This window comes from Populus nigra, chromosome 3 (genome assembly GCF_951802175.1).
Source record: "Populus nigra chromosome 3, ddPopNigr1.1, whole genome shotgun sequence".
Lineage (NCBI taxonomy): Eukaryota > Viridiplantae > Streptophyta > Magnoliopsida > Malpighiales > Salicaceae > Populus > Populus nigra.
The window spans coordinates 3948825-3961885 of record NC_084854.1 but is presented as its reverse complement, the minus strand read 5'-3'; the positions used below and the strand labels follow the sequence as shown (position 1 = coordinate 3961885).

The 13061-nt window shown below is 30.2% G+C and overlaps 1 protein-coding gene across 2 annotated transcripts; it reads right to left on the bottom strand.

Annotated features, from left to right (window-relative positions):
• Nucleotides 1-1246: 1246 nt before the first annotated feature.
• LOC133690045 (calcineurin B-like protein 10) lies at nucleotides 1247-5110 on the bottom strand. 2 transcript variants are annotated; one of them, XM_062110189.1, is made up of 9 exons: nucleotides 4905-5110; nucleotides 4614-4788; nucleotides 4259-4341; nucleotides 3501-3560; nucleotides 2955-3063; nucleotides 2807-2859; nucleotides 2592-2672; nucleotides 2391-2503; nucleotides 1247-2234 (listed from the first exon to the last, which is right to left on the bottom strand). In XM_062110189.1, exons 1-9 carry the CDS (start codon nucleotides 4938-4940, stop codon nucleotides 2180-2182), a joined length of 765 nt encoding a protein of 254 aa, XP_061966173.1. In that variant the 5' UTR covers nucleotides 4941-5110; the 3' UTR covers nucleotides 1247-2179. The 2 variants fall into 2 exon arrangements, with proteins under 2 accessions (XP_061966173.1, XP_061966175.1); XM_062110191.1 differs by having other exon boundaries at nucleotides 4614-4785.
• Between the last annotated feature and the right edge of the window lie 7951 nt (nucleotides 5111-13061).

The following is a 13061-nucleotide window of genomic DNA, read 5'->3' as shown; positions in this document are numbered from 1 at the left end:
TTCATACATATTATTGTTAAAAACTCGGGTCAACTCGCAACTAGAATAAAATCTGATCAAGAATCGGGTCAAAAACTCAACTTTTTTATTTGATTTTTTTTTGTAAACATCTTTGTTATAATCATTTTAAAAAAATTGAGTTAACTCAAGTTAACCCTCACAACTCGTAACTTAGGTCTTGCCTAGAGTTAACATCCAAGTTAAGTTTTAAAATTATGATAATAATCATTTTTATCCTTATATGTTTTAATTGGACAATATTGAAATTATAAGTTTTTTCCTGAGATATTTTAGAGATAAAAAAATTAAAAAAATGTTGTCTATGAAATATGTTAACTTTTTACCTCAGTTTTGAAAGTACATAAATTAACTTTGAAATTGTTTCAATGACTTTTATTTTCGTATCTTTATTGTTTCTATTTTTTTATCTCAGAATAATAACCAAACATTACCTCACAAAACATCTTGGCTTGTCTTCCACAACATGCAAGGAAATTAAAGGTATTGTTTTTTTTTTAAAGAAACAGAACTTATCGGACTAGTATAATGTTGGTTAAGGGAGTTCATGGATATAATTGATCAGATTTTAACTTATAATTATATCTAACTCGACTTTTGATATTTTACAAAATATAAACTCAACTCATTCAATTTGTTTTTTACTCAAGCTGGTTGAATATATCGGGCTAAGCTAAATTTGTTTTGGATATTATAAATATCCACAAGCTGGACATATTAATTCTTTTATTTTTTGACAATCCTAAAAAAAATATTAGGTTGAAACTAGATAAAACCCCTAAAATAAATATATTAGGGATAACATAAAAACTATCATAATTTCTACAAAAACAAAAATTACAATCAAGCATTTTATCAAATAGTTAGGGTGCAATATAATACAAAAATAAACTTGCAGATGAGACTATGAAGTGCTTTTGAGTTTGTGATTTGACTAAAAATATAAAAGTTCAATATGGATTCTTGAAATTTTTATTTATTTCTCATAATCTCTTAGTTACAAGATAGAAAAGATTGAAATTGTAAAATGCATTGTGATTTATCAAAACAAACTTGAAAAAAAAACTGCAATAATTTATGTGAAAATGTGGAAGAGAGAAAAGAGAAAGAAATTTAGAAAATGAGACAGTTGTAAATGTGAAGAGGAGAGACAAAATAAATAGAGAGAAAATTATTATCCATACCAAAAGGTAAGTTAATTACATTGATTTATATAAGGCTAGGCAAGTTTTAAAAATCTCAACTCATATCCAACTCATGACATTCATTTATAAAATTAGTTTACTCACTATCATCTGTAAAATCTATATTATCTGACATTAACATGTAAGATAATGCAAATATTACATATAAACCAGTTTTTTTAACACTTCTAATGCTGCTGGGCACGCAGACAAGCAACCCTAAAAAAATTTGTAACAGCCAATCACATGACAAGCTTGCCAGAACTTGTCATGACAGGTGCATTACTCGCTAGTAGTGAGTGTGCTTAGCATGTTGCTTGCCACTGCTTGCCATGGCAGACGCCCTGCCACCTATCAGTCCTTGCCATAGCAAGTGCCCCGCCTTGTCGAGTTAAGTTCACACACGCGCAGTATCGCGCGCACACCAATCAGCAACCTTTGATTACCAAAAGAATGTACACAAGACAACCAAATGCAAAATTTAAAAGCAATGATACCAATTTCCATTACAAAAAGTTTCCCTTCTCACTGTACAGCAAAGAGGTTAGATTAGAGCAGGCTAGCCAGGATGAACCATGCGATCCTCCCATGAAGCGACCACTTAGGTTTTGAATTTGCTTAATGAAGGTAGAGACAGTTCCTTCCCCAGGTCAATATATGACTTTTCTGATCCAGATGAAAGCCTATAAAATTTGTGTTTTGTAATGCAGTGAAGTGCTTTTGCAAAAATGCATTTGTACTCAAAACATTACTTGATGCGTTGTCAGGTTCTTTTTTATGTTTTTAGCATCAAAAACATCCATAAACACTTTAAAAGGCATCAAAATCATCCATAAGCACTTTAAAAGGCATCAAATTAATGTTACGCGCTTTGAAAAGAACTTTCAAACGCAGTGTAAATGCATTACCAAACACTGCCCAAGTGAAGCGGTTATGTGAGAAGCTGAACCTTTTAAGACATCCAGCTTAGAGAATGCTCAATCCTCAACCTCAGTGTTGAAAATAAAACTTGGAAAGACAGTGCTTATGTCCCTGGAAGATAATGATGATAATAGAAAAGTCCAATCAGTAGTTTTCATGAATTTTCAGTCATGGTCAAAGAGAGGAGAAATTGGCAAAACGAAAAAAGCAAAATGGACTAATTTTACAAACAGGGAAAGTGCACAAGGTACAAGGCAAGCCACTTACTTCAGATAAGGAAGAGTCATGTTGTTCAATAGATTTGGATGTCGAACCACAAAAGCCTTCCATTCTTCTTTGTTGATTTTACCATCCTTGTCGGCATCGGCATCAGCAAATGTCTGAAGGGAGATTGAAGGTACTATGTGAGCATCAAATGTAATTGTCGGAAGTCGGAACAAGAAAATAAATATTTAGACGACAGCTTGCCTTGTCTATGATAGCCTCCAAAAGATCATCTGGCAATTTCACATCAGATTCCAATAAAATAGCAATCACCATTTGCTTAACCTGAAATCATTAAAAGGCCAAATATATAAAGTTTAGTTGATACCGGGAGTATATTTTTTTCAGTAGTTAAATTAGCTTGCCCGTTAACTATGGCAACAATCACTTGAGAACAAAAGCCAGTACAGGATACTCACTTCCTCTCGTTCAATGAACCCAGTTTGTCTCAGGTCGTACAGCCTAAATGCAACTGCCAAAAAACAGAGTTTGTGGGGATGAAACATGACCACAATTCCAATTTATTTTCGTGAATCAAAAGAAAAGTATTGAGCCTTGAGCCCTCACAATCAGTTTTTTCTTCCATGGGTGCGTAGGGATGGAACACATTGAGTGCACGGACAAATTCCTCAAATTCGATTACGCCATTCCTCTTTTCATCAAAGAGATCAAAAAGCTAGGGAAGAAAAAAAGACAAGCACACTATTTTAAAACAGTCGGTTACAAAAATAAGTGGATGTAAGAACAGCAATTAAATGTAAGGGAACTCCTCTCATTAATATCCATATTCTCCAAATGCATATTTCATATTTTGTGTCATAAATTCTTTTTTCTTTTTGGAAACGTAAATCTGTTATTTGGCTCCTACAAATATCAACTCTTGACTTCTATGCCAAGAAAAACATCAAACATAAAATGATTTCATATTATGCACGTATATATTATCCATGATCAATAGCGTTGTTTTCACTGTGGGAGTCGAGTCAATTATGAAAGATCTACAAATGCAAGTTCAATATTTCTATTGCTCGTGTCAAAATCTTTTTTGCACTTGTTAGACCAACTGAAGCAATAGAAATGAGGACGTAATAGAAGTTGTTCAAGGTTCATTACCCGGTCTAGAAAAAGATTCTCGCCATGAGGAGCTTGGAATAGCGCTAATTGGAGCTCTTCCTGCAAGATAACAAGCACAAACAATTAAAGCATGCAATCACAGGTCAAGTCTAGAATACTGTCAAATATGCAACAAAAATTAATGTATGCCTGCATGATCAATCAGTTACACCATTTGAGAACCAAAATGCTATGAAATTTAACATCACCAGAGAGCAAGTGCATTGATTCTGTTTTTTTCATTTTGCAATTTTTAGATCATCAGCTATACCTATTTTTTCATTTATAAGTCCCATACACAAATTTCTAACTGTCAACCTGATAATTACATAACCATTTGTTCACTTCACCGCTTTCAGGCAAGTGAAGAAAAGCTTAATATTATAAATCATGAGTTGTAGGGACAAATTCTGATTTCAACATCCATCAATAAAATTGATCATACTTGAGATTATCCAATTAAAAAAAAAACAGAAGTACACCATAACCATAAGGGAGACTTCAGCTATGTCATGTATAATGGCATAACTGACTACCTGGACTCTTTAAAATCCAAATGAACAGCCACACAAAGGCCATTCAATTTCATAGAAAGCTTGAGTTACCCATGAATATTTCAACCTCAACCATCATAGACTTCTCTACAAGTTATTTTGAATTAAAAAATAATAATCAAAGTTCATCCAGGCACCATGCCTTGCCAGACAAACACTTATAAAACGAAAACAAATTAGCAATAGTCAAATAATTAAAATCACCTTGTGAATCAAGCCATCTTTGATTATCGAGTTACTCAACTTCTTATACAGCTCGTACAAGGCCTCCACTTCATTAACAGTAACTGCAATATCATCTCCATTAAAAACTCAACCACCCTATTCTCTTTTGATTGTTAAAACAGATAAAAATCTAAATACAAGCATTTTCACCCAAAAACAAACACAAAACCCATGTTTTTTCCCCTAAACTTCACTCAAATTAAGCTAAGCAAGAGGCTAAATTAAAATTAAATTATTTTCTTTGCTTTTCTTAGAAACCAATCAGCCCTTTGATCATTATTCAATGACCACCAGGAAACAAAACATAACAAAAACCGAGAGAGAGGGGCAGTACATCGAGATCCATCGGCAAGGCGAGCTATATCTAGGAAACCACATCGATTTCTTTTAACACTTGGGCGCCACTCAAGGCAATTACCAACAGCCAGAATGAAAATCTCAATGATCGCCGCAAATGGTATACACGCGGCACAGATCCGCTCCCCAATCGTCAAAGAACTCAATCTCTGCTAAAAAAATATTACAAAAATAAAAATGATTCTCTTCCAGAATGGTCGCCAAAATATAACAAACACAAAATGCTATAATAATGAAGGTTTAAGAGGATGTAGTGATATAATAATACAGGTGATCTGCTGCTGTTGTTGTTGTTGAAATCCATGGAGGTAGTAAGCAGAGAGAGTTCATGAGATTATGAGCAGCACGTGAAGGGAGTCCTAATATGGAAGATGGCATTGCATTTGATTGATTTGACCGAGGAAACTACTGAAGCCACAGAGAATAGGATTTCGAAATGTCTACTTATTGCGGAAGACAGACATGAAGGCCTGTAATTTATACGGTGTTTATCCTTAACTGAGCTATATAAATATATTTTCACCAAGGCAGTGAAAACATATTACACACGTTAGCCCCACCTTAGAGTCAACAAAATAACAATCCGTGCGTGTTTGATATTGTGGTTGGAAATGTATTTTATTCTATCCATAATTTATAATTGTGTAGTAAATATTTAAACATAAATTTTGGAGATGAATCCCATTAAAAATTTAATTTATATCATCAATTTTGATGAAACAAAAAATTAATGTTTTTCATTTTTTATTGTCCGGCAGTTGACATATGTGTAGAGTGAATTAATTTATTATATATTGTTCATTAATTTACTCTGCATTACATTTACTTCAAAAAGTGAGCGCTATCAAATGGATTAATTCACTTGGCATTATTCACGTGAACAGTGTCAAGTGAATTAATTCATAAATCACTATTTATTTGATCGCGTCCGACCCAAAAAAAATTTAACTTTTTTTTAATTGTGTTTTACTTAAAAACTAGTGTTTGATATTATTCAATAACACTATATAAATTGAAAGGAGATCTCATGATGACATAGTATTTGCATAATTTGATCGCAATTTCAATTTTGTTTCTGATGATATTTTACATGATTTTGTTACACGCTCAAGAAACCATGAAAACTGTAGTCCTTATCGGATAAATTTCATACGTGATGAAATTGTAGATAAGTTAATGGAACAATAAAAAAATATTTGATATAAAATATTATTTATTTAATAATGTAATAGTGGTAGTTAAATCTACAATATTTAAATTAAAAACCATCAATATTAATATATGTATATTTTTTAGTTATTTTATAACCTTAATTTGAAAAGCATGTTTAACCAAACACATTAAACTATTTTTTATTCAATCACAGTTTTAAACAAACATATATAAATATCAAACTAACTTCAACCAAAAGTACTTTTTATAAAATAACTTTTTTCAAACCACAATCACAAAAACTACCACAATATTAAGAGTTCGTTTGTTTACGCGGTAGAGGTTGCGTTTAAAGCAAAACGCAGGAGCCAAGCATTTGGTAAAGAAAAAAACACTAATTAATGTTCATAGGCCCTGTTATTTTATGTGTTTGCAACGCAGAATTGAAAGAAGCAGTGGTCACATGCTTTTCTAACACTGTTTATGTTAATTGCACTATTCAATTAACAGTGCAATTAACATGAAATACACTGTTCATGTGAATAGTGCAAGAGAATTGCACTGTTCACGTGCACTGCGTGAACATTTTTTTTTTAGTGTGTTAATTTTTTTAACATTTTTTAAAAAAATTAGTTTAAAGTGAATTTTATACCTGATAATATTTTATCTAATTTGATTACACACTAAAAAAATTATGGAAACTATAGTTTTTGTCAGATGTATTTCGTACATAATGGAATTGTAGATGGTTTCTTGGAATAATAAAAAAAAATTATATTAAGTATGATTTATTTCATGATGTGATAGCAATAGTTAAATCCATAATATTTAAATTATAAATCATCAATATTAATATATATATATATATATTTTAATTATTTTATAACCTTAATTTTAAAAGTATTCTTAACCAAATACATTAAATTATTCATTTCAACCACAGTTTTAACCAAACACTTATTTTTTCAAACCAACCTCAACTAAAAATACTTTTTATAAAATATTTTTTTTCAAATCACAACAGCTACCGCACTACCAAACACATTAATACACTAAAATAGATATGTTGTTAACATTTCGGCCGTGGGGCGAGTTTTTTTGTTATGTAAGTTAAAATACATTGAAGTCGTCTTTAGTCATTGATTCAAGTTATAATTTAAATAATATAATAATAATAATAAATAAATTGATAAAAAAAATAAAAAAACTATGCTCGAACCTATTTAAATTATCAAACAACTCATATTAACTTAATTGAAAAGAAAAAAAACTTCAAAAAAAACACAAGACACCTTTAAAAAGGGGAGATAAAAACTAAAAAGACTCGGTCGAACCTCATAAACCCGTTCTAATCTAAAAAACTTGCAATTCGTTAAATTTTTTATCTGAGTTCAATAGAAAATTTAAATGTCATTCAATTTAATTTTAAAAAATTAAATCGTTAAGAAAATATTAATAAAAAAACTTGCAGAAATAAATAAAACAAAAAAATAAGTATAAAGTTTGAGAGAAAAGCACCTAAGAATGATGAAATTTAGGAAATAAAAATGATCTTAAAACACTAAATGTAATTAAAAATATGAGTACATTTTGAAATATTAAAAAATCACAGGGATGAAATTGTAAAACATTTATAATTTGATAGATTATTTATATATTAAAAAAATAGTTGAGATGAATTTTTTTTTTAAAAAAAGATCATAAAGTGATAATCCAATAGAATTAATCCCAAAAAATAAAAAAATAAAACTCAAAAAAATAAAAAAACCTAAAAATATTAAATTTTTATTATAAAAAACCAAACCTAAAAATTATATTTCAAAAACATCGGGACAAATGTTTTTTAGATGAGTTGCTACTTATATTTTGAAAAAAAGAAAACAGCCTTAAAATCTGCTCAAGTTATAACTTAAGAAATTGTGAATGGTGCATATTTACCCTTGTTTCACATTCCAAACCTTATATCCATAAACACAAGTACTGTAATTTTATTAAGAGCCAACTTGTATTTTTTAATTATAAACATATACATAATTATGAATATTAACAATGAATATTCTATCCTGGTATAAAATATTCATGGTATAAAATACAGAGATAAGTAAGTTTGTTAGGACTTTTAAACAGAAGCAAATAGGCCTGATCCAGATACTGCATAAAAATCACGGCATAAAAACCACTTAGTAAATCATGCATAATAATTTATGTATTTTTATTCTATAACACATCAAGATACTGCATGATAAACAGAACATATCACGGCACAATAGTCAAGGCAAAATCCAGCACGGCAGAGGCCAAATAGGCTCTTGAAAATTGCCATTTGACACCACCATTTCTTTAAAACTAATATATCGTCAAATAAATATTTTCTATACAACCATAATGAATTCTTTAGAAGAATTATTTTGCTGATTTGACTTCCCACCATATAAGAAATATTGAATAAGAAAGAGACCACATTAATCCACGTAAGCATTTAACACCTGGAGTTACTATATTAAACAGGAGTTGGAATAGTTATTTTTTAAAGTGTTTTTTTATTTAGAAATATATTAAAATAATATTTTTATTTTTTAAAAATTATTTTTTATATAAATATATTAAAAAAATATAAAAAAATTAAAATAAAAAAAATATTTTTGAAACGGGAAACAAAATTATCTTAAATTCTCACTACTCCACTAAATTATTGCTTGTCTGTGGTCTCTTATGACCGATTGCGTGTGACACCACTAGACTATTCATATAAATAATGATGTTGAGCCGACCTCTACGTGGTTGAGGATTCATTAATTAAATTAAAGCCACAATAATTAGTTAACGCAGGCATTGTCGTTATGGTTCCTTGTAAGAATTGATAATGTTTTTTTTAGTTTAATGTGGGTGTTTGGGTCAACTTACATGTACTTCGATTAATTTCACGGGTTTTGAAGTTAACGATCATATAAACCTTCAGTGGTCATCATATGAGTAATTACAGGGATCGAACCTGAGACCACAGAGAAAACAAACCTCTTGGTCTCAAGTTCTTCCCACTAAACCACCACCTTAATGGTTAAGAATTGAGAATGTTAACCATCTAGGTGGTGGCCTAGTGGTAAGAACTTGGGACTAAGGGGTTTGTTCCCTCTTAGGTCTCAGGTTCAAACCCTATGGCTGCTCATATGATGGCCACTGGAGGCTTACATGGTCGTTAACTTCAGGGCCCGTGGGATTAGTCGAGGTGCGCGCAAGCTGGCCCGGACACCCACGATAATCAAAAAAAAAAAAAAAAAAAAAAAAAAAAAAGAATTGAGAATGTTATTAAATCATATACATGTTAAAGTTTGATTTATGATAGCTAAGTTTAGACCATAATTTGGGATTAGACAATTAGCGCACCCTGTCATTATTTTGATGGCATTTTTGAATGCTTGGTAGTGTGATAGCGATTGCTTTTCAAATAATTTTTTGTATCGAAATGCATGTCAATGATTTTTTTTATTTTTAAAAAATTATTTTTGATATCAGCATATCAAAACGATCTAAAACGTACAAACCATATTAAATTTTAATAAAAAAAATTAAAAATTTTTGGGAACGCCGTTTACACTGCGTTCCCAAACATAGTCTAAACATTTAACACCTGTGTTATTATATTAAACAGGGGTTTGAAAGAGAAGTAAATATTATTTTTTGAAGTGTTTTTTTATATAGAAATATATTAAAATAATATTTTTTATTTTTTAAAAAATATTTTTCATATAAACATATAAAAATAGTATAAAAATATTAAAAAAATATTTAAATAAAAAAAATATTTTTGAAACGTCGATAAAATTATCTTAGATTCTCCCTACCCAACTAAATTATAGCTTGTCTGTGGTCCATTATGACCGATTGCGTGTGACACCACTAGACTATTCATATAAATAATGACGCTGAGCCGACCTCCACGCGGTTGAGGATTCATTAATTAAATCAAAGCCACAATAATTAATTAACGCAGACATTATCGTAATGGTTGCTTGTAAGAATTGAGAATGTTATTAAATCAGATACGTGTTAAAGTTTGATCAATGACAGCTAAGTTTAGACCATAATCTGGGATGAGACAATTAGCGCAACCCATCATTATTTTGATGGCATTTTTAGTGGGATTGGTGTGAGAACGAGTAACAACCCAGCCCCGTCTAATTTCATCACATTTCAAAATCTTTCGTGGGTAGTAAATTAATTAACAATGTCTGCTTTGGTTGATGTTCTGAATTAACAACCTAAATTATATTTATAAAACCTCGTATAACTTGTTGGGGTAACCTATCGATCCATTTATACATGATTTACTTAGGCAAAGTCAATGAAAAAAAAATCATCAAAAATATATTATTTTAACTTTTTTTTTAAATAAATCAAAGTTCAAATTGACTTTGATCAATAGTAGATTTTTTATTAGCGCTACACTACGGTTCGGATCAAAAATATTTTAATGTAAAAAAAACATTCTTAGTCATTTAACCTAGATCGATCCAGTGTGTTGTCCCATAACAAGAATAACTCGGGGCCTTGAATAGTATGTATTTAAGAAAACATAAAAGAAAAATTGACTAAACTTGACCTGATTAAAAACATAGGCCGACCAACGACCCGCTCAAAACCATAGTAAAAAAACCTAAAACTACTTTTTGAAAAAAAAATATTTTTGTCAACACACGTGTCAACCTGGGTTAACACTCTCAACCCATAACCCAAGACTTGTTTTGGATCAGCTCCTATGTTAAATTTTATAACTATAATAATAACTATTTTTATTATTGGATACAATGGTGGACACAAGTTTGAAATTAAAAGTTTTTTATTTGAATATTTTAGGGATAAAAAAATAAATATTATCTTTTAAAACATGTCTACTATGCATTTCATGTGTTTGGAAGTGTAAAAATCCACTTTAAAATTGTTTCATAGACGTTATCTTGTATTGTTTTTTTGTTTTTATCTTTTTTTTAATTAAAAGCAATTTTAACTTTAATATCTCTATTTTTTTCTGTTTTAGAACAGTAATTAAAAACTACTCAGAGATCTCATACCGATAATACAGTATCGCTCCATATTTTATAATCATGTAGTTTGGTTTAATAATCAACTGTTTTTTTTAATTGAATTCAAATATGAAAACCAATTCCAAAAGGAATTGTTTCATGTGAATGTGCTATATGAAGAAAAAAATTAATCATAATTAATTTGGGTGCGCTATGAATTACTGGGAGGAGCTCTGCCACGTGTAGTTGAGAGTGTTATATCCTCGACTTTTTTTTTTTTTTTCTAGTTGTTTTACTTTGTAAATTTTTTGCCACACGTCTCATCTTGAGGGGAAAAAAAACCGTCTCATTTTGCCGTGTGATTCCACTCTCATCAATCACTCAAAATTGCAAATCGTTGAACTGACTACGATGGTAGATTCTAGACGGAACTTAGAAGTCCATCATTGACACTCAAAAGTTTGTCATCCGATCTGAATTCATTTATGCTGATCTATATAGACTAATTAAGAGGTTTAAAATATTATACTTTTTATTTGTAAAAAATTATTTTCAATATTAGTATATTAAAATAATTTTAAAAAATATAAAAAATTCAAATTTTTTGTAAAATATTTTTAAAATACAAAAAACAATAAGTGATGTAGCCTCAGAGCAAATAATGGACGGTCTTCGCATTGAAATTAGAATTACGAATCAATTGATTCTTCAAGAAACAAGGAAAATCCTGCATTTGGTTTGAATACTGAAAGGATTGCATGACAGTGAATTGATTAAGGTGGGGAGATAGAGATTGAAATGATAACCTGTCACGTATTTTAATGTGATTGGAGCAAGTTTCTATCTCGGAACAACGGAAGAAAGCCCATCGTTATCTCATATTTGATGATCAAAACCAAGATATTCAAATAACTAGTGAAAGCCTTGAGGAATTAACTAGGAGGAGGAGGAAACGTGTGTGTACATCCACAAACTCACCGCAGATTAAGACAGATGGAATCTTAAGGAAAGGACATGAAAATAATTAGTAGCAGTAGAAGTTAGAGAAGCATTTATGCTTGACTTTGCTGTTTGGTGAATGCCAATAGACTAGTGTATAATCTCCTAGTCTTTTTTTTTTTAGCATAGTAAAAAAACTTGATAAAAACAATTGAAAAAATATTTAGAAAACTAAATACACTAACACCAATTACATATATCATTTATGACTTGTTCAAAATTTAAGACCAGTGTTTTTTCTCTGTCTCCTTTCCTCCTCTCCCTCCCTCCCTTCTCTCCCCTCTCACCACCGGTCAAGATTTCTTTCTCTACCATGAAAAACACCCCCTAGCAGACCTAAACACTTGTGTTTCTCTATCTTTAAAACATTCTGAATTAAAAATATTATGTAATTAGATAATTAGTGTTGATATAGGTTAAATTATGAATTATATCGAATTTTATATAAAATAATAACACTAGCTATGAAATACATGAATTTATTTAATAATTTTATTATGGTACCATAATTTAATTAAAGCAGGTATTCGTCGATCAATTTATGTTCTGTTGATAATTGATGCCCTTTGATTAACCCCAAGATATTAATCAAATATAATTGTGTTTGGTTGTGTTGTTTGACATAATAGCTGAAAATTTAAGAATATTATGTTTTCATGGTGGTATCATTATCAGTACCGGTAATGGTATCACTTGTAATGGAGAAGACCATGAATTTCTAACTACCACATCGGACATGTCCCTTAACAAATTATTGAGAATATTATATGATCGACTTGGCTGGAATATGTTTGAAATAGATGTTGAAATTACTTGAAAAATATTACAAACCGAGGTTAGTCAAGCTCGTTATGTCGATATACCAATTTGTAGTGACATGAATATAGATTTAATGTTTAAGTTTTTTAGGATTAATGGGATTAATATATCAGGGCTCTACTTAAATAGTAAACCTACACGAGGAAACTCTTTTGGTATGGAGTTGACCTGGTTTTCGAGTAGCTCTAAGAGGACTACATAAGCATCATGAGTAGATGGTCCAACTATGTTAAGTGATAATAATATTACAGCTCTAGTCATGAGAACATATTCATATCGAGCTTCTAGAGAGCTTGGATAAAAACATGATTGATAATGTCACTCAGAGGCTACTCTCCACTGGTTTCAAGTAATAATAAAATATAATTAATTCTAGTCAACATGTTATTTATATAATTTGAATGTAAAAACATATACTACCAACTTTATGGTTT

What these genes read in the sequence shown, in the direction of transcription:
- LOC133690045 (XM_062110189.1), bottom strand. Translation starts at nt 4,940, where the DNA reads ATGGATTTCAACAACAACAACAGCAGCAGATCACCT. An exon ending in ACAACAGCAGCAGATCACCT is followed by an intron (nt 4,789 to 4,904) that starts GTATTATTATAT and finishes ATATTTTTTTAG; the next exon opens with CAGAGATTGAGTTCTTTGAC. An exon ending in AGAATCTTTTTCTAGACCGG is followed by an intron (nt 3,064 to 3,500) that starts GTAATGAACCTT and finishes TTTCTTCCCTAG; the next exon opens with CTTTTTGATCTCTTTGATGA.